This window comes from Parasteatoda tepidariorum, chromosome 1 (assembly GCF_982258835.1).
Source record: "Parasteatoda tepidariorum strain Cologne lab strain chromosome 1, Ptep-v5.0, whole genome shotgun sequence".
Taxonomy (NCBI): Eukaryota; Metazoa; Arthropoda; class Arachnida; order Araneae; family Theridiidae; genus Parasteatoda; species Parasteatoda tepidariorum.
Genome location: NC_141755.1, coordinates 88712782 through 88737964, shown reverse-complemented (window position 1 = coordinate 88737964; position 25183 = coordinate 88712782). Strand labels below are relative to the sequence as shown.

General features: G+C 28.7%; 1 protein-coding gene across 4 annotated transcripts in view; it reads right to left on the bottom strand.

Annotated features, from left to right (window-relative positions):
- The window catches only part of Stim (stromal interaction molecule), an 89798-nt gene that overhangs the window by 19073 nt on the left and 45542 nt on the right, over positions 1-25183 (bottom strand). For all 4 annotated transcript variants that reach the window (XM_071179482.2, XM_087168614.1, XM_087168607.1 and 1 more), the window contains exons 3-7: positions 8225-8345; positions 7682-7793; positions 5965-6080; positions 3063-3234; positions 2142-2214 (exon numbers count right to left, since the gene is read on the bottom strand). In XM_071179482.2, the coding sequence (XP_071035583.1) occupies positions 2142-2214; positions 3063-3234; positions 5965-6080; positions 7682-7793; positions 8225-8345 (594 nt within the window). The remainder of the gene's footprint in view (positions 1-2141; positions 2215-3062; positions 3235-5964; positions 6081-7681; positions 7794-8224; positions 8346-25183) is intronic.

The following is a 25183-nucleotide window of genomic DNA, read 5'->3' as shown; positions in this document are numbered from 1 at the left end:
AATCTGAATTTCGATACACGTTTGTGAAAATTAAACTGACTGCAAAGGCTTGTAGCTCCAGTTCTACATACCGAATATGAATGAATCCCGCAGTAAGGCAATTTGAGCTGATGTAATTTTGCCTTATCAAAAACAATGAGGTGGCTAGCATGCTCTCCAGATATAAATCTTTATGATTTCTAGGTGTAGGTTTTTCTCTTCATGCGGTTTATCAAGGATATGCAACTAATGATAACAACTTGAAAGCAGATAGCATTGTCCGCCATTTCTCAAGATTGGCTTCATGTGGCCGTAAATAATGCGGTAAAGCACATTCAACAAAACGTTGACTGACATTTTGTTTTTCGTCTATTCTTATCATTTTTTAATTTTTCACTAAGACACCTGTCGGTAAAATTTCAAATACAGTGGAGCATCTTTTATACGATGATCACTTATACGACGTTTACATTTATACGACGTTTTAGTGTGGTCCCAAATCATTCCTATTCATTTTAATGTAAAATTATATCGTTTATACGACGCACAGAATCGGTTATACGTCGGTTTTTAGATTTTGTTCACGTTTATTTAATTTTTTTCTTTTTTCTTGGGTATTTTGAAAAAGGGCATAACTTGCCAACATGAATGATACAGAAAAGGGTGCCAACAAGAATGCTTGGATGACGACCGTAATTTTTACTAGATGACTGAAAAAACTAAACAATGTTATGAAGAGGCAAAAACGAAAAATTTTGCTATTCATCAACCAATGTCCAGCGCACCCATCGATACTAATTATTTTGGAAAATGTTAAAGCTCTCTTTTTTCCTGCAAATTGCACAAGTGCACTTCAGCCATTAGATTTGGCCGTGATTAGAAATCTACAATTGCATCATGCAAGTAGAAAGCAATAAGTTCAACTCGCTATTCAAAGCATTGTAGAGACTAATAGCAAGAAAATATAACTAAAGCTAACATACATTCAAATTGCTCACTGCAATTTTTCTTCTTTGGTTATTTGTTTGTTTTGCTTTGTCTAATTTAGAAATTTATGTAAATCAACACGTTAAACATTAAAATTAACTGAAAACAGAGTAAGTTTCAGTTTTAGAAGTAAAAATCGATTATACGACGTCATCGTTTATACGACGTTTTTCGGTGGTCCCTTCAGCGTCGTATAAACGATGTTCCACTGTAACATGTCGGAAAAATTTCAAACCAGACTAAAGCAATGATTATATGATTTACATAACATGCATTTGGAACCACATAATAGAACCAGAACTACCCATCTTTAAGAGCAGTCAGTTTGATTTTAACCCCTTCATAAAATAATAATAGCTGACACAAAACATATTTCTTCAGATTGTCGCAGCGAAAAAGGGCTATCAATTTTTATTGAAACTGTTGTTCTTTAATGCAAATGATTCATTGAACTTGTGAATGAGTAATGAGCAAGTTTTTGAAAAAGAGTAAATAAAAATTCTGGGAAAGTTATCTGGAAATTATATGCATACAAATTCAGATTGTGTGGTTAGTGAAAAGTTAATTCCTATCGCATGAAAGATTAGTAAATTCCGTTAATAAAATAGGGAATTGTGATTTACCAGTTACATTAATACAACTTGTCATGTGTGATTTATAAATTGCGTCAATGTCAACGTAGTTCAGAAACTGCTCTTTTATGAGACAACAACTAAATAATTTCTACTTCATGAAAAATAAAAGTAGAGAAACAATGAAAACAGATTCTTAAAAATCTAAAATAATGAATTTGCAGAATTATTTTAATGCCAAGAAAACTAATCATAAGCATTATATACTAAATGCCATTAATACTAAATATACATTTACTAAATGTTTGCATGCATGACATACTAAATGTTGATATATTAAATGCATGATATATTAAATGCATGATATACTAAGTGCATGATATACTAAATGCATGATATACTAAACGCATTATTGCCCGAATGATATACTAAATGTCTTACAGTTCACAAATTATTGTTAAACTTGTGCTACAATTTTCAATCTCTAAATCATGTTTCGTTCAAGTTTAAATTTGCAACCTACAACACATCCTAAGGATTTAAAAAATTTAAGTATAGTAAAGACAGTTTGGGAAAATAAGTACAAAAATTAATAAATCTCACATCTTGAAGCCTTCTTTCAAGATCTTGCTTTTCAATACTAACGATTTCTTGTTCATGTCTTGCTTTACTTAGTCTGAAATAAAATAAATAGCTTCAGAGAACATGAAAAAAATAAATAAATAAAGGGAAACACCAAAAATATTTAATAGAATGTTTCAAAAGCAGTAAAAATTTTCCATTAACATTTTAATTTTTTATCAAAAAGTTTTTCAAGAAATAACATTAAATATGAATCGATTCTCCCATTTGCATATGCACATTTTTGCGAATTCCAATGAAGTCTACTTTGAAAAGACTAGAGCAGTAAATTGTAATGTTAAAGAAACAGTAATGATCAAAGCGCAAAAAATTAAAAGTTTTTTTTTAAGAACATATTTAGTATTTTTTTATAGTTACATATCATTTGTTTAACAAATCTGTTACATAAGATCTGAGTTTGGTTGAATCTTTCTAAAAAAGTTCAAATATGAAGGTTGACTTTAAAACTTAAACTAGGTTTATTAAAACACATTCCTGTGAATAAAATGACACAAAAAAATATTAATTAGTTACTTAATAAATAAGGAAATAGTGTTAGATAACTCTCCACAACATGGTGGATTAATCAAAATCCCTTTTCTGACAAATATCCTTGATGAATAAAATTGAACTAATGTTTAATCTTTGAAGATGATAAAATAGAACAATATATGGAAAAAAGAAGTACATATTGTGTATTTTAAATGAAAGGAAGAGATGGGAAGCTATGCTTGACTTTGAAAACATAGTTTCAAAAAATTATTTCATTCTTGTAATTTTAAATTGTTAAGCACAGTTAATAAAAAACTTAACCGACAGAATGATTAGTTCATAAGAGAGAAACCACAGAAATATTTTTAACTAAATATTCAATCAAATAAAACGGCAAAATTCAATACTTACTCTTTTTGTAAATCTAAAAGTGAGTCTTCAGCTTTTTGTAAACTCTCCATGTCTTTCATCATTTTTTGTAAGTGAGCTTTTGAATATTTATTCTGTACATAAGCAAACCAACACACACCAGCAGAAACTATACAAGATACAGCAACTGCCACATCCTTAAAATAATTGCGGTCTGAAAAGAAAATGACGATTTTAACTTCTTTTAATATAACTGAGGAGAAAAAAAACAATGATTTAGCAAATTGTACACTTTTATCTCCTTGTTTTTTTTAATCGATTTATCTATGTTGTTGTTACCAATGCCATTTGCCAATATCAGCAGGTCTGCTTGAAATCAATTGAATTTTTAAGGCAGAGGGTGCATTTATTTTTTTCAGGGGCACCATCTATGGTTGAAAATAGGACTTCAGACACACACGTCACAGCCCGTTTTACTGGGAATGTCCAATCATACGTCCACAGATCGTAATTTTGACCTGAACCAGAGAATGATCAATCTCCAATTCAGTACCCCCAGAGGAATTGATTTGTTATGGGAACTTGGAGGGCTTTGCTTCCCGCTAATGCCTACAGGAAAACTAGCTTTTTATAAACAATTTGAGTGCGATTCCGACAGATTTAACATGCACCATTAATAATTTAATACATGGGGATTCTTTGGCCAGCGGGATTCGAACTCACATTCTCCTGAACAGGAGCCCAACGTCTTACCAACCAGGCTATCCCGGCCCGATTTATCTACGGCTATTTTTGAGATACTGATAATGCTTTGTGGGTAGGTTTTTGTTTTTGTGTACATTAACCACCAGCTAATTTTTTAGGCTCAGCTTACTAGTATCCTCTCCATATTAAATGAATAAGTAGTACATGAAGGTAAGAAAGAAATTAAAACTTGAAAAGGTACACAATGCGCAAGAGATTAATGAAATAAAGTCAATGCATTCTACAATGCTCCAAGCTTTGAAGAGGCTCAGTAAGTAAATCAATAATAATTGCTATTCAGTTTAAATTGAAAAATAAGTCCCTTGTGAGTAAATTTAGTAACTTTCATAAAATATAAAAATTTAAAATATTTTATTATTATCAAGAGATAATTTCTTTCGGCTGCTTTATGAATAAAAATAAATTTCAAGTACAGTCGAACTCGTTTATAACGAGCTCGGATTTCATGAGAACTCGGATTTACCGAGGAAAACGAGAATATTTGGTTGGATCAATGTTAAGTCTATCTAACAGAAGTCGCTTTTAAGGAACAAGGCCTCGATTTTAGCGAGCAATATTTTTCTGTCTTGCAATCTTTTTTCTCATCTTTTCAGTCTTTCTGTCTTATCTTTTTTTCAAAATGATATGAAATGAGCGACTTCAAAGTAAGCTGACAAACTATTTTAAATATCTAAATTAAAGAAAAAAATAAATGTTTTGGTAAGAATCTTTTCCTTTATTTTTCTTTCTGTTTATATTTTCTTTCCTTTAAGACTGTAGCGCAACTAGAAATTTTTTTGCTAGTTGGGGGGTTAGTTGTCAATAAATTAAGAAAAGTATTTAATTAAATTAATTAATGTAATTAAAGTAAGTTATTAATTAAATTTTAAGTCAACTCAATCGTTTGACCTCCTAAGCCCCCCCCCTCTGGTTGCACGTCTGCCTTAAGGACCCGTTTATTGCGAGCACTCGGATTTAACGAGTACATGTTACGGTCCCTTTGTGCTCGTTATAAACGAGTTCGATTGTATTAATAAAAATATAGCAACAAATTATAAAGTAGCATGGCAGCTTATCAGTGATGTTGGAGTATGCAAGCACTATCCTCCACTGCCCTTTCGGTATGGGTGGGAACAATTAGAAAAAAATTTGAAACTGTCTTTTTCCTTTCTTTAATTCTTTGTGATGTAAATATTTTTTAGCTTAAAACTTAATAAAACTTGTAAGGAAAGAATTATGTGGGGAGCCACTCCCCTGCAGATTATCAAAATTGTGATGGGACAACTTCGGGTCATCCTCAGGGATATTTCCCAAACCGTTGTCAATAGCCCATTGTGCAGCTTTAGTGCGAAATGTACCTACATACCTAATGCCTATATAAACCAATTGTATTTTTTGGATACAGAAGTCATAAAAGGTATAGAGAAAGAATTTTTTGTCATTTTTTACATTAATTAATAATTATTTTATACATGCATGCTTTATATTTCAGAGACATAGAGTTAATTTATAAATTAATATCCTAATCCTACATCCAATTAATTAAATTATATCCAATCTAAGCATGAGGATAAAAGTTTTAAAATATCTCAGTTTCATCAGGAACTATAATATTTATTCAATTTCTGTATCTAAATACTTGAACATCACTTCAAACTTCATTCAAAATGCGGCCTTGTATTTTGGTAGATTGTTATCAAATGAATAAAATTCAAAATTAAAAACAAATTACTTAAAAATTGGAAACAATAATTCGAATTTAATTATAGCTATCATCAAAATAAGCACTATACAACAAACTAAGGATAAACATGTTTTTCTTCTTCTAAATTCATAAAAAAAGAGAAAAAATAAGCAAAATGAAGCACATTTTAACAGGATAAAACATGTAAGTACTGATCTAACTACAACTACATTCTGTACAAAAGAAATTACAAAATGTTTATAACATCAACCAAAGTCCTTCCCTAATGGAACAAATTAATTAATCTCCCAATGAATTAGCATTTATTCTAAGCCTTAAAAAAGCTGGGTGCTTGAAATAAGGCTTGAAAATACTAATAATGATTGGTACATAAAATTATATAGAGTCTAAAAAAATATTTACACACGTTATATCACTTAATAAATTTCACCATAAAAAAAGTAAATTTATAATAAAAAATAAAATAGATCTAATATCCAAAATCAATTTTCTTACATTTAGGACGCCCAAAAAGAACAACATCCATTGCTTTTAGAGCAATCTTTTGTTTATGAATTGAGTCTTTAATGCCAAGATTCATGGAAATATAGTTGTTGACGTTTTGAGCAAGTCTAAAAGAAAAAGAAGTATAATTAAAGAAAGGAAGTAAAGAAAAATAAATATATACATACAAGATAAGTGATTTTTAGAAACACTTAAAATAAAAAATTATATTAATAAAGAAAGTTATAGCATTAAAAAATAGAATTGAGACTGGATGATCACTTATTATAAAAATGGAACATAAAGTTAAACCTACACGTGGCTACAAAATACTGTCACCGATATCGAGTCATTTTGTTGTATAGATATTAAATAGAAAATAATTCATACAGGAATATGATGAATACTATAAATGGAGGTTTACCTTAAAATTTTTTATTCAAATCGACCACCATCTTAATCCATTACTAAAGATAATCTCTCGCGCCATTGTCCAATGACATCACGAATCATTTTAAGAGGTAATTCGTTAAAATGATTCGATATGATTTGTTAAAACAATTAATTAAGAGGTAAATCAGAAATGTTTATTCGGTCAACATTTTTGTTTTGCCAGTTCAGCAATTTCTTACATCTTTGAAACCTCTTTAATTTTTCTGCAGCTATCAAACCTTGAATTTTTCTTTAGTTATAAGGACGAGAACCCAGGTCATCATTTAATATAACTTACATAGTTTTTCGACTCACATTCTCTTCTGCAGCCATTTTATTAGCAGAATGCTTTGGATTTCTTCATATCTTTTAATGCGCTTTTTGGTACGAACTGAGAGTCCAACCAGACCTGGGTTGATAGTCACAATATCCAATAAACGATTTATAGATCTATATATTAATGTTCTATTGAATCCAAGAGATTTTAATTGCCTAGAGATTCCACAACCATCAACCTTTTTGATTCTATCTTTAAATTTATTCTAAATATTTCGCTTTAAGCAAAAATCGTCTGCACTTATAGAAAGTGCCAATCACAGGAATAGGAGAGAGAAATTGTTTTACCAAATTAATTAGCATTTTTAGTGTTAGAGTATTTAGTAGGCACCCAGAAGATACATAAAAAAATCAATTTTTTTCATACATTCATATTTTATTAAAATAAATTCTTCACTTATAATAAGTCTGAGAAATAAGAAAGAACACAAAAAGAGGAGAACATAAGACTTAGTTAAAGTTTCATATTTCCAAAGGTTTGGAACACATTTATCACATACTTTATTTGTAAATAAAACTTAAGATATATACCTACTATTTTTCGATAAAGCATGTTTTATTTATAGATTCTTTAAAATTAAAACTAGAGTTTTCTTAAAAAAATACATTTAGAGTATAGGTAAAAAAAAATTATTTGAACATTTTTTAAACCGTAAAAACAACTAAAAGCATCAATTAACCTGTGCACATCACTGTAATGTATTAAAACACTTTTGTAGCATAAAGAAAAAAATAGATATTTCAAAAGTCTGACCTAAATCTTTAAACAAACAGAAGACTGAAGCACGTAACACATTAAAAGCATATCTTCGAAGATCGTTTTGAAATTATGAAGTGCAGAAAAAGTAGATAAATGATAAGTATGAAATAATTAAATCATAAAGAAAATTGCAAATATACTTTTGTTTCGGATTTGAGAACTGAAATAATTTAAAAGTTTAAAATAAACAGATAAACTCACAAAGGCAGAGAAGCTCCATTAACTCCATTGTTACGAAAATTGTGCTCATATTGAGGAAGATCAACTTGAGTTATTAGCCAGTCTACGGTTTCATCCACAGTCCAATTGTGCACTGACAAAATAACACACGCCAATTAAATAACTGGGAAATTACAATTATATATATAAACAAATGAGGTGAAAATTAACAGTAAAATAATATTGAGAAAAATTTACTTCTGTATTTAGAACAGTGCAGGATTCTACAGTATAACATACAAAAAATTAGGATAAAATACTGTCTATATAATATAAAATAGTTGATAATATAAAATTAAATTAGGTCAAAAAAGTAACATCTTTAAATATTAATAACTATATAGTCAAAAATGAAAAATGCTTTTAACGGAAGGATAATCGAATGTTTTACAGCTACCATAGTTATGTTTTTCTTTATCTGTAGTGAAAGTTATTATTCCACATGCAAAATGCGATGAATAAAGAAGCTTAAAGTGTCATGTAAGAACTCTACACTACACCATTGAAAGAATTTTGGGTGCATACCTTCAGACATTTTCCACACTTGCCACAATTCATCAACATTGATATATTTATCTGTCCCATGAAATTCTTTATGTCGTTCTTTGTGCCTTCCATTTTCATATTGTAATTCATCTCTGAGAAACTGAAATATGAACACCAAGTTAAAAACAAAATAAATCTACAAATAGTTTCACAAATATGCTGTAAACACACAGATTATTAACAAGTTTACACATTGATTAGACTTCACTCATTTATAAAAAAGAACTATTTACCCTCTTTGACATTTTCCATTCTAACGTCAATAAGCAAATAAGTTACAAGAATTAACTTAAAGTATCAAAGCTCATTTTACTATGCACTCCGATAAGAGATAAAAAGTTCTTATTAAAAAAAATTAGCCAAAATTTCCTTAAAAAAAGATAAAGATACCATCAGATTAAAAAAAAACGGATAGTAGTAAAACAAAGTTTTATTAATTAAATAAATTTTCAAAGGGTTTATAGTATACAGAGTTCTCCTTAAGAATAAAAAAGGACAGGGCACTTCCTCTCAGATAAGGACATTCTGAGTCTTGAAAGGGCACTCACTTAACACCGTAAAAATTTATCAAAATGTGTGTATTATGTAATAACTGACTTTCATCCTCAACAATTTTTAAATTACCCTCTTATAATATTTTATGTGTATATTTCAAAAAGTAATTCTCCATTATCAAGAAAAGAGAAAAAATTTTAGTTTATAAAAATAATTAAAAGTATGCTAAAAGGCAATCTCTGTGCAGATTATTATTTTTTTTCTTCAAAAAAGTAAACTAACAAAAAATTATTAATTGATTAACAACTTAAAAAAAAGCTTTGAAAGCTTTTTTTCAAAGCTTTTTTCGATAATTTAAACTGAATATCATGAGAAACGTTACATTTAAAGGTGCTTTAAAAAAAATTATAAAAAAGCATTTATTTTAAAAAAATGGTTTTAAAATTTAAAATCATTTATTAATACCCTGAAAAGATACCTATAAAAATTTAACCAGTTAATAATGTTAACGAAATAAATATCTGTAATAGTAATCAGAATTAAACCTATAAAAACAGATAATTTTATTAGTGTAATTTTTTTCAAAATGAAATATGAATGAAAAGGCTGTTTTTTTATGGGATTGGTGGCTTATTTTTACAAAAAGGGCAATGAGGGCGCATTTATTGGGATCAAAGGGACTTTAAAAAACGGTTAGGAAGAACGCTGCAACAGTATAGTACAGAAGTATAATGTACACATGGGCATCTTAAGGACCCAATGTTTTAGGAGGAATTAAATAACGTTAAAGACAGTTACTGTCATTCGGGGCTACTTTGTGCAGGATTTCGCAGTTTTTGAACTTTGACATGTAAAAAAACTATGTTAATTCAAACTTTAGTAAAATTTATCGATATTATATTCATAACTGGACTCAGACGAGTGAATTTGATCAATATTGGCATTATTTGTATGTAATATTTACGAATAATAAGTCAAAACATACCTTGCACAAAGTAGCCCCCAAATGGGGCTACTTTGTGCAGCGATAGGAATTCAGTTTAATAATCATGTTTTTAGTAAAATATTGATATAAAATTGTTAAAAAAGTTTATTGTTGACATTTTTAAAGACAAAAACATCAAGATATGTAAAGATATTAGTTTGAAAATAATTTTCAGCGTTAAAAAACCTTTTTTTTTTTGAAGAATTTTTTCCTAAAAAGAATGTTTATTTCAAAGCATTTGAGTTTAAACAAAAGGAAACCATATACTTTTTTTAACATTGAAATGGATGATATTTCAAAAATAACAGTTATTACATATTCATTAACATTTATAATATTGATAAATTTGAACATAACATGCTTGAATGAACACGACAGAACTTGCTCTTCAGTTTCTGTCAAGATCACCTGATGTCCTATAAAATATATTTTTTTGTGTTAAATAGTTTGATTAATTCTTTAGAAGAAAAATAATAGTTTACCAGCACGTTTCACGTGTTTCTTGTGATTTTTATTAGAGATAGTATTTCTGTGGATTTTGTACTTCCGAGAAGCTTCTGCAATCGACATACCACCAGCAACTGCTTGCAAACATTGTTGCAACTTTTCTAAAGTGTAATCAAGGTAATTTCTCGTTCGAGGTATTTTTTTTATAACGTCTGACAATTTTTCTGTCGAAAAAAAAAACGAATGAAACTTTGCACAAAGTAGCCCCACAGTGCATTTTTTTTCCTTTTCCGTTTATTTGTTATTAATTTTAAATTTTTTTTAACGCTAACATGATATAATTGTCTATTAATGTACAAATAAAAAATTTTGCACTTACGACAATTGTTTTATCAACGTCTTTGCATTTCACAGCTAAAGTTTCCACGCACACTTTTCGACGTCCTCGGAAAATTGTTGACATTGGATGAGCGAAACACACTCTGAGATTGTTTTAAAATTCGAAAAAATGTTTGTAGTAATAGAAGAGACTTCTATCTTCAAATTCCACACATTTTTAACGTGAAATAAATATAATACTGAGTAGCAGCAATTGAAAAATGCCGAATTCGAATTTGCACAAAGTAGCCCCGAATGACGGTACAACAGTTTTCTGAATTTCAAACATAACAAAAAAAATCTTAAATGTGCTAAATACCTGGAGAAAAAAAAAAGGAGAAATTTTTTTTATCGCTTTCTTTTTTTAAATTTAAATCCATGATTTAAAGATTTCTAATTATTCTTATACCCCACTTACCCCACGCTCATGAATAACAATTATATTTAGGTAAACGTTTAATTCAATTTTTTCCTCCTACATAAGCTGTTTAATTTTACAATTCTTAAAAATGTAAGATTTTCAACATTCAAAATTCATGATTTTATACCGGGAATAAAATTTTCCAAAATGAGAGTATGACACAAAAAGTCCAGATTATATTTTCTTGTATAAAAATAATCCATTTTTTTATTTCAATTATTTTGAAAAGTTTCACAAAGATTTAAAAAAAAAAAAAAAAAAAATCGAAAAATCAGCAATTTAGGAAGAATAAAAAAATATGCATCTAAAATTATTTTTTGGTGCGATTAAAAACATTAAGGATACTTTTCCTGTAAAATGTTGTATTGTTCTTGTTTTTAAATTCATCATTTGTAATTCAATGGATCAAAAAACAAGTGCAATGCAAATGCTTATGCAAAGTCAAGACTATTCAACCCTTTAAAAATCAAAGCCCACGTTCAAATAACTAATCTTGACATCGATAGGAAGACAGCCACTACTCTCATAAGACTAAGAACAAAACATCATAAAAACATGAAAATTTCTACAGATAAGACTAGAAAATATCAAAACTGTGGCAACTGTCTTAATGTGGAACTGACACCATATCATGTTTTTAACTGCCCTGCAGTCGCTGCAGGCCTTCACCTCTTACTACCCCACAGAAGAGGATTTGTATTCTTTTAATGCTATAGAAATAACAAAAACTATTCAAGCACACCATGAAATATGATTCTATAGAGGATACGACACCAACCAACCAACCAAAAACAAGTTCAGTAGAATTGTTTCCAATGGTATCTTAAATCGCATGAAATGAATTTATCTATCAAACTATATTTGATGTATGTTCAAGTTGTTTAAGACTAAATCGAATGTATACAGAAATCTGTGTCTTATCATATCGATAAGCCTTTAGAATGAAATGGCAAAGCAAAATAAAAAATTTTTGTTGAGTCACTTATTATTTATTTTTTTTAAAAAAAAAGGCATTATTTTCAAATTTAACCTTGAATATTTCAAATTGAAATTTTAATAAATCATGACTAATGCAGCATATTTTAAAGTATTTCACCATAATGAATTATTATACTGTCTCCTATTGTTCTTGCTGTATGAGATACATTAAATTTATTATTATTATCACACTCTATTACACTGTTATACTCTTTTGTAAAGCGTCCCAGGAAAATGACAGTAAAAGGAAGCGAAGTTGGACATGTGTGTAATTAAATTTGAAAACAATCAACATTTTATTTTCCTTAAAAATAGATAAGAGTGCGGAAATTCACGGACTACATGATCACGGTTCAAAATGCTTAAGGCTTAAAAGGGAGTCAGCGAGGAAAGAAAGCATTTTAAATGATAAAAAAAATTTTTTAATTAAAAATCATTTGATATAATAATTAATTATAAATAATTAGATTTAAAATCACTTTCTTTTATTTTATTTTCCAAGAGAAAAAAATTCCAAGCTTTGCAATTTTATTTACTTTCAAAAAAAGTTAAGCATAGAAAGTGATTTTAATGTAGTTTTAAAAAAATCAATTTTTAATCAGAGTGCGTAGCCAGATTTTTCAACAAGAAACAAGCACCTTTTAAGTACTTTTTAAGCACTCAAAAAATATTTTTAATCACCTTACAAAAAAAAAAAAAAAATCGTAATTAGAATCTGAGCAGTAATAAAAATTGTTTTTTTCTATCGTTTAAAGTTCTGAATTTATGAACATAAAATCAACAAAATTCAAAAAAATTTTCACAAATTTCACGTAATCATGACAAAATAACTAGTTTCTGATAAATATTGCGGAGAAAATTTTGAAAATCCTGCATTTTTTGTAATTCAGAACGACAATCGACACGGCAAAGAAAAAATCTCCTTTTAAAAGATAGAAAATTAAGCTCTTTTTACAAACCCCGAATAAAAAAAAAAAGCATCTTTAAAGGCTTTTAAAAAATATAAATCAAAAATAAGCGCCTTTAAGCATTTTTAAAAACTTGAAACAAGGAAAAATCTAAGAAGTAAATTAAAACATAAATATAATAAATCAATGACATAAATTTAAAAAGAAAGTTTTTGAAAATAGATTCAGTAGTTTTTCAGGAAACTATATCCATTTTTTACTAAGTAAAAATGGATGTTAACTCTAGGGATGCTCTCGGACTGTAGATATCTCGGATTTACAATCACACGAAAAACGAGACTTTTTTTTTTTTTCATTATTTGGTATAAATTTAAGTCAAAATATGCATAAAAATTTATATTTAGAATTTTAATAATTTGAGATGGTGAAAAACAGCACGAAACACGGGTGTCCTTTTCTGCGTTAAAAGTAAAATCTTCCAAACACGGCTCACTTACCAACAATTTTCCAAATTTGCACTTATTTGCAGCTATTTAGATCTAATAAAATAGTTTTTCATCATTGATATTTCTTTAATTTACAACATTAATTATTGATACATTTTTAAATGCAAATAAAAAGAATTACTAACTTAGTTTAATTTTTTGATTGGATTACACGCATTTATTTTAGTACAAATTTAATCCCGATAATCTAACAGATTTTTTTTAGTAATTATTAGACTGTTTTTAGAATTCAATAACAAAAAGTGTATTTTTGCTTGTAATTAGAGAGAGAAAAAAAAACAAGTAAAAAAGGACAGTAGTATTCCATCTGCGTCAAAGGGTTAATTGGAAAAAAGAGCAAATTGGAAATACAGTGCACTCCTGATTATCCGGGTTAATCACCGGGACAGGTCGCACGGACAATTGAGAAACACGGATAATCCGAAAACTCCTTTTATTAAAGAAAAATTCAATATCAGTACTAAAAATATAAAAATTACTGACATTTGCATGCATAACATCAAACTAGGGATTTTCCTTATTGAAAAATGTGTAATGCGTTTTCGCCATATATCGATACACATATTTTACGAGCCGCAGTAATGTCACCGTAATCAAATCCTCCCATATAATCTAATAAAGTTTCCACAGAGCAGCAGAATGAGAAATTGTATTTCATTCATTTACTACATCTTCTGCATCAGTTACTATCATCACTATTTGATTTAACAACATAACGATGTCTTCATCAGTCAAATACTGGAAGCCAGGCTCACATGCATCACTTTGAAACCAATGTTCTAAATTTTCTTCATCAAGAATTTCGAAACCTTAGATTTCTTTTGCTTGTTCGAGAATACTGTTATCATATTTTTCTTGAACATCTGAAGCGGATTGTTCATCAAGCGGTATGATCTTTCTCCAAGATCGTGATAACGTAGACGATTTTACCTTTGACCATGCTGCTGATATTCCATATACTGCAATCCAATAACGAATATTGCTTCCAAAAATTTGGTAGTGTTATAACTTCATGAATCAAATTTTTTTCATTTTGAAAATGTTTCTCTTCATATTTTTTGTGTGACTCCGAAATGAGCATGGATAATCCGCAAACCGGATAATCCGCGTACGGATAATCGAGAGTGTACTGTATTTTATTCCTGGTTTGTTTTCGGGAAGAGTCCGTGACTTCTATTGCTTAATAAGTCATTATATAGTCACAGACATTTTACTCTTATTTAAAACAAACCCAAAATGAAGTAGATAGAAGTTTAAAAATAGCGAAAACATGGAAAATAATAAAGATTAAGAAAAGAGAAGAGCAAAAATTATTAAAATAAAATACTAAAATAAAATGAAAACCGAATAATGTAGAGTCTTCTTTATCTTTTATCATCAAGGAAAAAAAATCACAAAATCCTTAAAAATCTTTATACCAAAGAATTTCATTTGCAGCACTTTTTCTTTCATAATTTTATCTTCGGGAAAAGATTTAAAAGGAAAAAAATTTCGTCACGTAAAAGATTTCGTTAATAAGATTTAAGCACAAAATCTGTGCTTAGATTCGAATTTTTTTTTTTTTTATATGACATAGACTAGAGAACTTCAATTAGATTACGAACACCTTTTACTTATAAACTATTATTTTCCAGAGAATAAAACTTCCTTTGACCGCCCACGCAAAAAATAGTAATAGTTTAAATCAAATCTTAAAACATGAAATTTCAAAAGGCCAAAGGTCAGCTCTCCCTAACTATATTAGAGATGGGATATTTTATTATTTTCTTCTCAGGAAAAGAAGCTAAAAAGAGTTTCTCGTCTTCGGTGGATACACTTAAATATAATTTATCAATCGGGCGGACTATTTATGACACTTAAAATTCTTTATAAGACGTCATCTAAAGAAATTGCATACTTTAAAATGTCGCTACATAGGATGACATAAAATAAGTTTTAGTATTTTTATAAAACGAAAAGAACATTTGAAGTATCACCACGCTTTGAAATTATAGCTTACCATCACAATCAGGCGATAAAAATAAAATTATAACTTTTACGGCCGTGCACTCAGAGCTTTTAAAATACTTATTATTTAATTAAAGTAACAAAAGTGAATTTTGAATTTTTGTTACGTCAGAAGCATATTTCTTAAGAGCTACATTTTACATGCTGCTCGAACAAATCTTCACACTTCAAACATAAATTGTATATTAAAATTACATTCCTTACAGAAGCTATTTCAATTTATTGCATAGCTTGTTTGTTTGTTAGATTGTTTTTGTTATCAGGGGTCTGTTTAGAAGAAATTTGGGTTCGTTAACGGACCCTTCAAAAAATATCTTTTCATAAAAACGGACCCTTCAAGAAATAATTTATCTTTTAATCAGGCCCTTTACAAATTTGTTTATCTTCATTATTGTTTTGTTAATCGAATAAACCCTTCCCGGGGGGGGGGGGAGATGGTTCGAGAGACAAACAAAGTTTCCCTAAGTTTAAATTCCAAATGTAGTATTCTAAGAAAATATTTCTACTTTTACGAACATCGTGTGCGCATTCTTATAAATATTAAATCATATTTTTTTCGTAAATAAATAATTGATCAATTTATATTTATTCATAAAATTAATTAATAGAATATTATGTAAAAAAAATTAATTTCAGGCAATTTTTTAAATAAAATACTATAAATTTCAGAATTCTGTAAGTTTACTTAATGCATAACACATTAAAAGTGACACATTGTTAAGTTGTGTTATTTAAAATATGTCAATTGAAATTATTAAAAACGTGAGTGATTTTGTTTCCATTATTCGTCCGAAATGAATATTCTGAGTTGAGCAGTATAGGCTAAATACCAAATATTTGTATGCTGCATCTCTAATTTAGTAGCACAATTTTTGAGCAAAATCTTGTATCTATTTACAATTTAAAAACTTCTTGAAAAGGTTTTTAGCAATTCTTGCAATAACAGGACACTATTTGTTGCACAAATTCACAAAAGCAGGTCCCTGGTTGAAAGAATGTGACTTAAGGCTTATTTTATATTCACAAATTATGAATAGCTTTTTCACAATTTTACAAAAACAGGACCCTTTACAAAATGTCGGGACAGACCCCTGGTTATAAACAATTTTTTGACGTTTTCTTCTTCATGGTATCATAAATTCAAAAATCGGAGGAATTTTGAATTTATGAAAAACAAATTTGTAACAAAATGTGAAGTAACTCTGCATTTTTGTTAGTAGCTATTTTCTTGCATAATCGAAAAAAAGACTGTTTTTCTTCGAAATTTAACATTTTCAATTCCAACAAGCACAGCTTTCAACGGGGAAAGAAAAAGAAAGAAAAAAAAAAAGAGAAAAAGAAACAAAAGACTGGGTTGTAAAGAATTTGATTGATGAACAGTCTCCATTTTGCTCGTAACGCTTCTTCGGACACTTAGAAAATATTTTGTAACGCGTTGGAAACATTAACTTTACAGTAATAAATAAGTTTCTTTCTTTCTTTTCATTTATTTATTTATTTTTTTTGAGGAAAAAAAAAACTTTTTTTGAAATTTTGATTTTTGTTAAGAATAAAATTTCCACAATATGTTTATCGTTTTAGTCGCTAGAGTAGCATAAATCTTTAATATATTATTTAGAAAACTAGTCACGTTTAATAATTTGTTTCTTAAAATATTATTTCGACCAATAATTAGCCCAATAAAATACTAATTTCGATTAATTAGCCCCTAAAATACTATTTTGATTAACAATTGGCCTCTAAAATATTACTTCGATCAATAGCCTCTAAAAGTGCCGCGATGGCTTAGGAGACAAAGCGTTCGCCTTCCAATGATGTAAACCGTGGTTCGATCCCGGCGATGGCTGGTGGATACGAATTCTGCATCCGGCTTCCACCAACCACAGTGCTGACGTGAAATATCCTCAGTGGTAGACGGATCATGGGTTAGAGTCCCCTTGCCGTCAGGCTAACAGTGGGAGGTTCTCGTGGTCTTCCTCTAAATGTAAAGGAAATGCGGGTTGGTTCCATCAAAAAATTCTCCAAGAAGGAAAATTTCTCCTAATACATGATTCAGGAGTTTCCTTGTCTTCTGGATTGGGTTCAAAATTACAAGGCTACGGAGTTGAACATTAGTAGTCGTAAACCCAAATAAATTAGTTCGGCTGTTCAACGACGGTTATAAAATAATAAAATAGCCTCTAAAAATACTGTTTCGATTAATAATTACCCCCTTAAAATACTATTTCGATCAATAATCAGACCCTTAAAATACAATTTCGATTAATAATTGGTCCTTTAAAATATTATTTCGATTTAATTGGCTCTTTAAAATACTATTTCGATCAATAGCCTCTTAAAATACCATTTCGAAAACCAGTTATGGTTAATAATCAGTCACTTACAAGTATTAATTCTAAAACTTATCTCTTTTTTTTCTCCTTAATAAAATTATTATTTTGAATTTTAAAAAAAATCTGAGTATAGTTAAAGATATGATTCATTGAAATAGTATTTGTTTTATGGGTGGCAGCTTTTTTAGACACTTTTAACCCTTCACATTTGTGATAATAGCAACAGTTAGAAGAAGATTTTCGGATCACCGGATGAGCACTGGCAATCATCCCAAATGTCTTCTTCTTAGGATATCAAGTTTATATTTATTTTATCACACACAGACAGGAAAAATAAATGAGACTTCCTGATAGATTGTACTACTTTCACACACAGCTATGCACCCATTCAAAAATCGTCCTTGCTGACAGCATACATTAATGCACACTTTCTTAACGGCATGATAGCCTACGTTAAAAATGTAGCGCGCCCACAAAAACCACTCCCATTAGTTTCGAAAAAATTAGTACATATATACATACATATTATATATATATATATATATATATATATATATATATATATATATATATATATATATATATATATATATATATATATATATATATATATATATACAATATATATAAATTAAATAGGGTGCAGCTGATTTTTTATTCAAACATGTGATTGCTGAGGAAAAAAATTTCATTTCCAATGTGTAGTTTTTTTTTTATTTTTTCGTGCTCAATTTTTTTTCTTTTTGTACGCAGACACATAGAATTTAAAGAGAGAAATTTTTATTTTATAAAAATTTTTTAACAACATATAAAAAATATATATAAATTGAAAAAAATTACATATTCCTCCTTTTCGCACTTAACAAGTCATCATCGCATCAAAAAGAGAAGAAAAAAAAGTTAAAAACAGTGAAGTCCACGGCTATAACTGAAAAAAGGTTGATGATAAAACCACGTGTATTTACGGCGAAATCACGCGAATCAGGGGCGTGAAAAAGGGGTTAATTAATTAAATGTACGTTTCGAGATTCGTTCGATGGTGAATAATATTGAGATTTTAAGAAATATGCGAAAATCAGTAGTGATAACTGCCGATAAGGGCGGTATAAATGTATTTATGACGAAATTTTGAGTAAGTAACGTAATGAATAAAATTAGCGGAACTTCGAGAAAATTTTGTCGGAGTGAAAAAAAAAAAAGATTGATTAGCTGAAATCTGCGAATTGGCGGAAGAATCACATGCCTATAAATATTATTCTTTTTTCAGTATTTTTCTTACATCGTAATGCATTCAATAATTTGAAGGAAAAAATAACGAGCTTTTAGTTAAAATGTGGTGCCCCCGAAGCCATCAACTTTTTTTTTCTATTATTTCCTTATCCAATTTTATATATATATATAAAGAAAACAAAATTGTTAAGAAATATTTGAATTAAAAATATAATTCAAATAAAGAGAAACAACTGTTAATAACCTGAGTCACTCAATTATTAATAATTTTAACAAATATGCAAACGATAATATTTATGTTTTCAGCGTTTATTTGAACAAAAGAAAAAAAAACTGAGCTCCTTGTTTTATGAAAAAAGAATTAGGTTGGTATTCAAAATCAAAGATTCAACATAAAATGTCTAATCACACAGTTGTTTCATATAGCTGTCACAATGCTTCTTATACAAGAGATTTTTAACAACCACTACTCAATTAAAAAAAAAAATCTTAAAAAAAAGCGCTATTCTAAGAATGCTAGAATTCAGTTTTAATCCCGTGCTTACTCTAGGATTCTTTTTGAGCAGCGTCATTTGGAAAAGGGAGAAATTTAAGCAATGGCTGAAGGCCAATAAAAGAATCAAATGAAAGTCTGCTATTTTCAGTCTTCAAAGCAAAAGAAAAGGCAACTAATTGCCAGAGGGGGGGAAATTTTAGGAAACAACGAAAATATTTGAGAAAAAATTGAAATGTTCTTAAAAAAAGTGTTTATAGCGACCTGTCAGAATTCATGTAAATAGTAACGGCTTTAAAATAAATTAGCAAGTAAAAACGTCAACTGAGAGAATGAAAAAAAATGAAAAAAATAACTGTTTGGTAAGTTAATTAAAACTTTCGTATTGAATAGACAGTCCATTGCGATACTTAACGATTTCCTGTAACAAAATTTTTAATTCTTTGAGGTAAAGGAGTGGGTAATAAAAAATAAAAAAACTAATAATAATAATAACAATAATAATATAACGATGATTTTCTCGAGTTAGCAATGTAACTGAGCAAATATAAAAATATTCGTTCTGTATGGTGGTTTTCGTGAATTTTGAAAAATAAGAAAAAACAAATAAAACAGGAAAAGTTAGGTGATTAAATGGTAAAAATGTAGCACCTAAAAAATGTAGCAACACGATAAACTAAAGTGATGATAAAGATAATTTCAACAGTTTATTATATAGCTTAAAAAGGTTTTAATAATCGATATAACCAGGGGTCTGTTTAGAAGAAATTTGGGTCCGTTAACGTTAATTTTAACTTGAAAACGGACACTTCACAAAATGATTTTTCTTTTAATCGGACCCTTCATCAATTTGTTTATCTTCATATTGTTTTGTTAATTGAATAAACCCTTCCCAGGGCAGAAAACAAGAAAGATGGATGTAAACGAATTAAGTTTTGTCTTCGGCAGACGATTCTTCCGTTATTCGTCCGAAATTAATATTCTGCGTTCAGCAGTATAGGCTAAATACCAAATATTTGTATGTTGCATCTCTAATTTAAAAGCAACCGAGCATAATCTTGTATCTATTTACAATTTAAAAACTCATTGAAAAAGTTTTTTGTAATAACCGGACCCTATTTGTACAAATTCATAAAAGCGGACCCTGGTTGAAAGAATGTGAGTAATTTTTTCACAATTTCACGAAAAACGGACCTTTCACAAAATGTCTGGTCAGACCCCTGATAACTATTTTTTACCAATGATTTACAAAGATATTTTAAAAGTCGGTATATTTTAGGAATTTTTGAATAAAATTTCGCTCGAGGAAAACGGTTCAATTTCCTAAATAACAAATAAAAATTCAAATATTTTCAACATATTCAATATCATTATGATTGGTACAACGGGTACGTAACCAATTTGAAAAAACAAGTGTAGAGTTATTGGTTTATTTTATTAGAAACACAAATAACTGGTTATAAAGAAAATGCTATTTAAATCTATTAGTTTAAATCTCTTTATAAATGCAAAAAAAAAAAAGGCGCATTAGTTTAAAAGTTGAAATTTTGCAACAAAGAAACCGTTAAAAAAAAAAAAAAGACATAAAAAAAAAATATTTAGATTACTTTCAAACAATATCAAGTTTCTTCATTTCTTAATCAAAATAAAATTTATGCGGTAATAATACGCAGACATGGCCATAAAAAATTTATTTCCTAAGTATGTAAATAAAACAATCAAGTCCAATCAAATTTAGAATTTAGGCGCATTAGATTTGGCATGATTGAATTTACGTAATTACATATTATAAATATAATAATTATTGAACAATAATTCGGAGAATTTTTTTCTGGTATGCAGCGCTTAATAAAATAAATTTCATAACAAATCTTTGATCGGCTCATAACGTCAGGATTAATTGATATACGGCACAATTAATAAATATCAGAGCAATAAAACTCATAAATAAAATTAAAAATGACCTGTTTCAGATACATTAATTAAATATACGATATTTTTAACGACTATACTTAATACGACATTTTTCGTTTTTTAGCGAAATTCAACCAATTTCGTTCACATTTGGCATTTCGACACATTTAGATCAAAAATTATTCAAGAAGATTACATTTTTTTTTAATTTCGAGCATTGTACTCTCTTTAAGTCCAACATTTGATTTCCAATTCTTCCACACTTATTTTTTATATCATTGTGTTTTGTAAATATTTTATAAATAATTTTATTTTTAATCGAGAAACTTTTTCAATATTATCTTTTTAGCAGACATTAAAACATGTATGTACGTGTCAAAAATAAGTTTAAAAAATGATTTTTTTTCGTCTTTCCAGCAACTATATTCCTAACAGTTTAAAAAAAGTAATAATTTTGCCAGTTCTACTTCTTATTTTATACCAAGATATGATAATTGATGAGAATTCTAAAAAAAAATAATAATAAAAGAAAAATTTTACATAGCTAAATTACTTGAAAGCACATTGCTTTCCTTTTCCATTTATTTATTTTTAAGCGAAGTTCAGTTAATTAAAACATTTTGCGCTTGGAAAATTTTTTCAATCAAGATCTTTGAGAAGAAAAAGCTCAGCCAACCCACATATATCTTTTTTTTTTTTAAATTTAACTTTCTTGTTTTTAAAAAGTAATTTTTCAGAACACATGTTCATTTAGTTCGTCAATTCATGGAAAAAGGAAGTGAAATTTTAATAAAGGTTTAAAAGTAGAAATAATAAAGAAGAAAGAAATGTAAATCTCTATGTTGGATCAATTTAAGTGTTTTTTGAAGAAGAAAATTTTTTTTCTTCTTACTTTTACGGTTTTTAACTTTTTATTTTGTTTAAAAGAGGAAATTATACCTTAAAAAATATATACCCAAGTTTTTAAGAGCAATAAAAAAGCTTTTTTTTAAAGCTGCATTTTTCTTGTCTCCCTGCTCATAATTTGAACGTTACTTCACATTTATACTGTATATTATATAATTACTTTATCACATACTTTTGTTTGTTATAAACAAAATTCATTTAACAACGCCCCATTAACACTTTCATTTCTAAGAAAAAACACGCTGCAACAAAAACAAAATTGTTCAATTAAAAACCTCCTACATAATTGGGTATTTGCAACTCCAGAAAAAGAATAGCACTGAAATCAAACGGTTGTGTATGATCACGTGGTTGTGCATGGCATGTTAATGTTACAAATATCAAGATTTGGTTTATTACTGTGCTGAATCAATCCGAATCAAATTTAATTGGATACCTGCAAGCGACGTCACGTGTGTGTGCAGAACCTGATTTGTTGCTGAATCACGTCGTAAGCAAATGCCACGATTTATCCAAGCGTGACGTAGCTAGCAGGTATCCAATTACCGTAAAGAGTTTATGCGTCTACGTTCTACTGCAAAGATACTGTAGTGTTTGAATAGATCGCGTATTGTATATTGCATACCGAATACGTTGCATAGAAATGGAAAAACTGTTTTTCACTCGCACAAAACTGTAGGCGCCGTTGTCCATCAATCGAAAAATAAATAAGTAGATAAAAAGTTTCACCAAAAAATTTTTGAAAAATCGCCATTTTGTTATGCATCGTTTTGGAAGGAATAATTATGTTTTTTTCGCTATAATAAATTTATCACTAATTCTAATTTCATATTAGATTTTTTTTTTTTTTTTTTTTTTTTTTTTTTTTTTGGAATTTAGATTTATTCTATTGCTTGGTTCAAAAAAATTCTAATAATATGCATTTTTTCTCCACCTTAATTGATGTAACCTTCTAAAAAATGTAACCTTCTAAAAAATGTTCATCAATAAGCTTTTATGCTATCTAATTTCCAGTTAATCTTAAAACAATATAAATCAAATACTAATTTATTCAATCTTCAACTAGTGGAGTTAGAATTTAGCCACTAGAACCACCGCTAAACAAATTATCAGTGGATGTAAAGGAATGGTATACATGCTGTTTTGATTTTAGATTTCGAGTTTTGATTTATATTTTTGTCATTAAATAACCTATTTCCTCATAATTGTGAACATTGCACATAATGGTAATTTTTCATTAAATTCACCTTAGTAACTTTCCTTTAAAAAGATAAATCTAATAAAAAACAATGAAAATGTTTACAGACTAATATCTTTCAGTTACTTGGACCCAGTGATTAAATTTTCTTAATTTCTAACCCTGTTTATAAGTCCTGATTATAAAAAAGTCAGCAAGCAAACATGATACGCTAAACCACACAATTATTTTTAGCATTGGAATGTAATTAAACCCGTATCAACAATTACCGTGGGACAAAAAAGAAAGAAATTTCGAAGTCGACATGCACAAAATTTTATTAGAGAGCAAACGCGGGAAAAAAAATAAAACCAAGAATCTTCTGTTATGAGCAATCATAAATAAGATGAATGCCAACGCCGCACAATGAGGCAGTGGGGATAGAAACTAAAGAAGTAATTGCTACTTTAACATTCGGCGACAAGCACAAGAAAAGTATATTATAAATGGTGTCTCATTTGTTCTCTTTTAGAAAATATACAAAGACCACTCAGAGATCTTAAATAAGAATGAAAAAAAAGCTAAGTGAGTTTTGAAATATGAGAAACAATCGCAATAAAGGCTCTCATTAGATAATAAAAACCTTGTCGCCGGCAGTAAAGAATAGAATAATTCCATCGCCTTTAAGTGGCTATAAAAATGAAAATAAAATAAATAAAAAAAATCATTAAATAAATGAAAAAAATTACAGAGGCAATAATCTGTAAGTGCATATTGATAAAAATAGAGTCTTTGGGAAAATAACAGATCTAAAGCAACAAATAAATAAGGAATTAAATCTTACACTTGACATAAGTTAATCCTGAGAAAAGTGTTTTCACTTCATGTTAACCTACGGAGAATAGTATGCCCAGAATTTCCGAATTTGTTCAGTAACTGATTAATATTTTTCTTTAATTTTTGTTTCACTTTATTCATTGAACTTAGTTACCGAATTAATAATTTTAAGATTAAAAAGATTTGAAAATACTTCGAAGATTTTTAAAGATCGTGTTTTATCACCAAATAAGCATATTTCATCATAATTGTGTACATTAAAAGTTGTCTAATAATTTTCCCTTCAAATTCACTTTTTTCTTTCTAAAAAAAATTAATCGACATATGATAACAGACCAGTGAAAATGTTTACCCAGACTAATACCATGGTCAAATCACTGGTTTTTCGGCCCAGTGACTGAATTTCCTTTAATTTCTACCATCGTCAAATCACTGGTTTTTCGGGCCAGTGACTGAATTTCTTTTAATTTCTACCATAGTCAAATCACTGGTTTTTCGGGCCAGTGACTGAATTTCCTTTAATTTCTACCATCGTCAAATCACTGGTTTTTCGGCCCAGTGACTGAATTTCCTTTAATTTCTACCATCGTCAAATCACTGGTTTTTCGGGCCAGTGACTGAATTTCCTTTAATTTCTACCATAGTCAAATCATTGGTTTTTCGGGCCAGTGACTGAATTTCCTTTAATTTCTACCATCGTCAAATCACTGGTTTTTCGGCCCAGTGACTGAATTTCTTTTAATTTCTACCATAGTCAAATCACTGGTTTTTCGGCCCAGTGACTGAATTTCCTTTAATTTCTACCATCGTCAAATCACTGGTTTTTCGGCCCAGTGACTGAATTTCCTTTAATTTCTACCATCGTCAAATCACTGGTTTTTCGGGCCAGTGACTGAATTTCCTTTAATTTCTACCATAGTCAA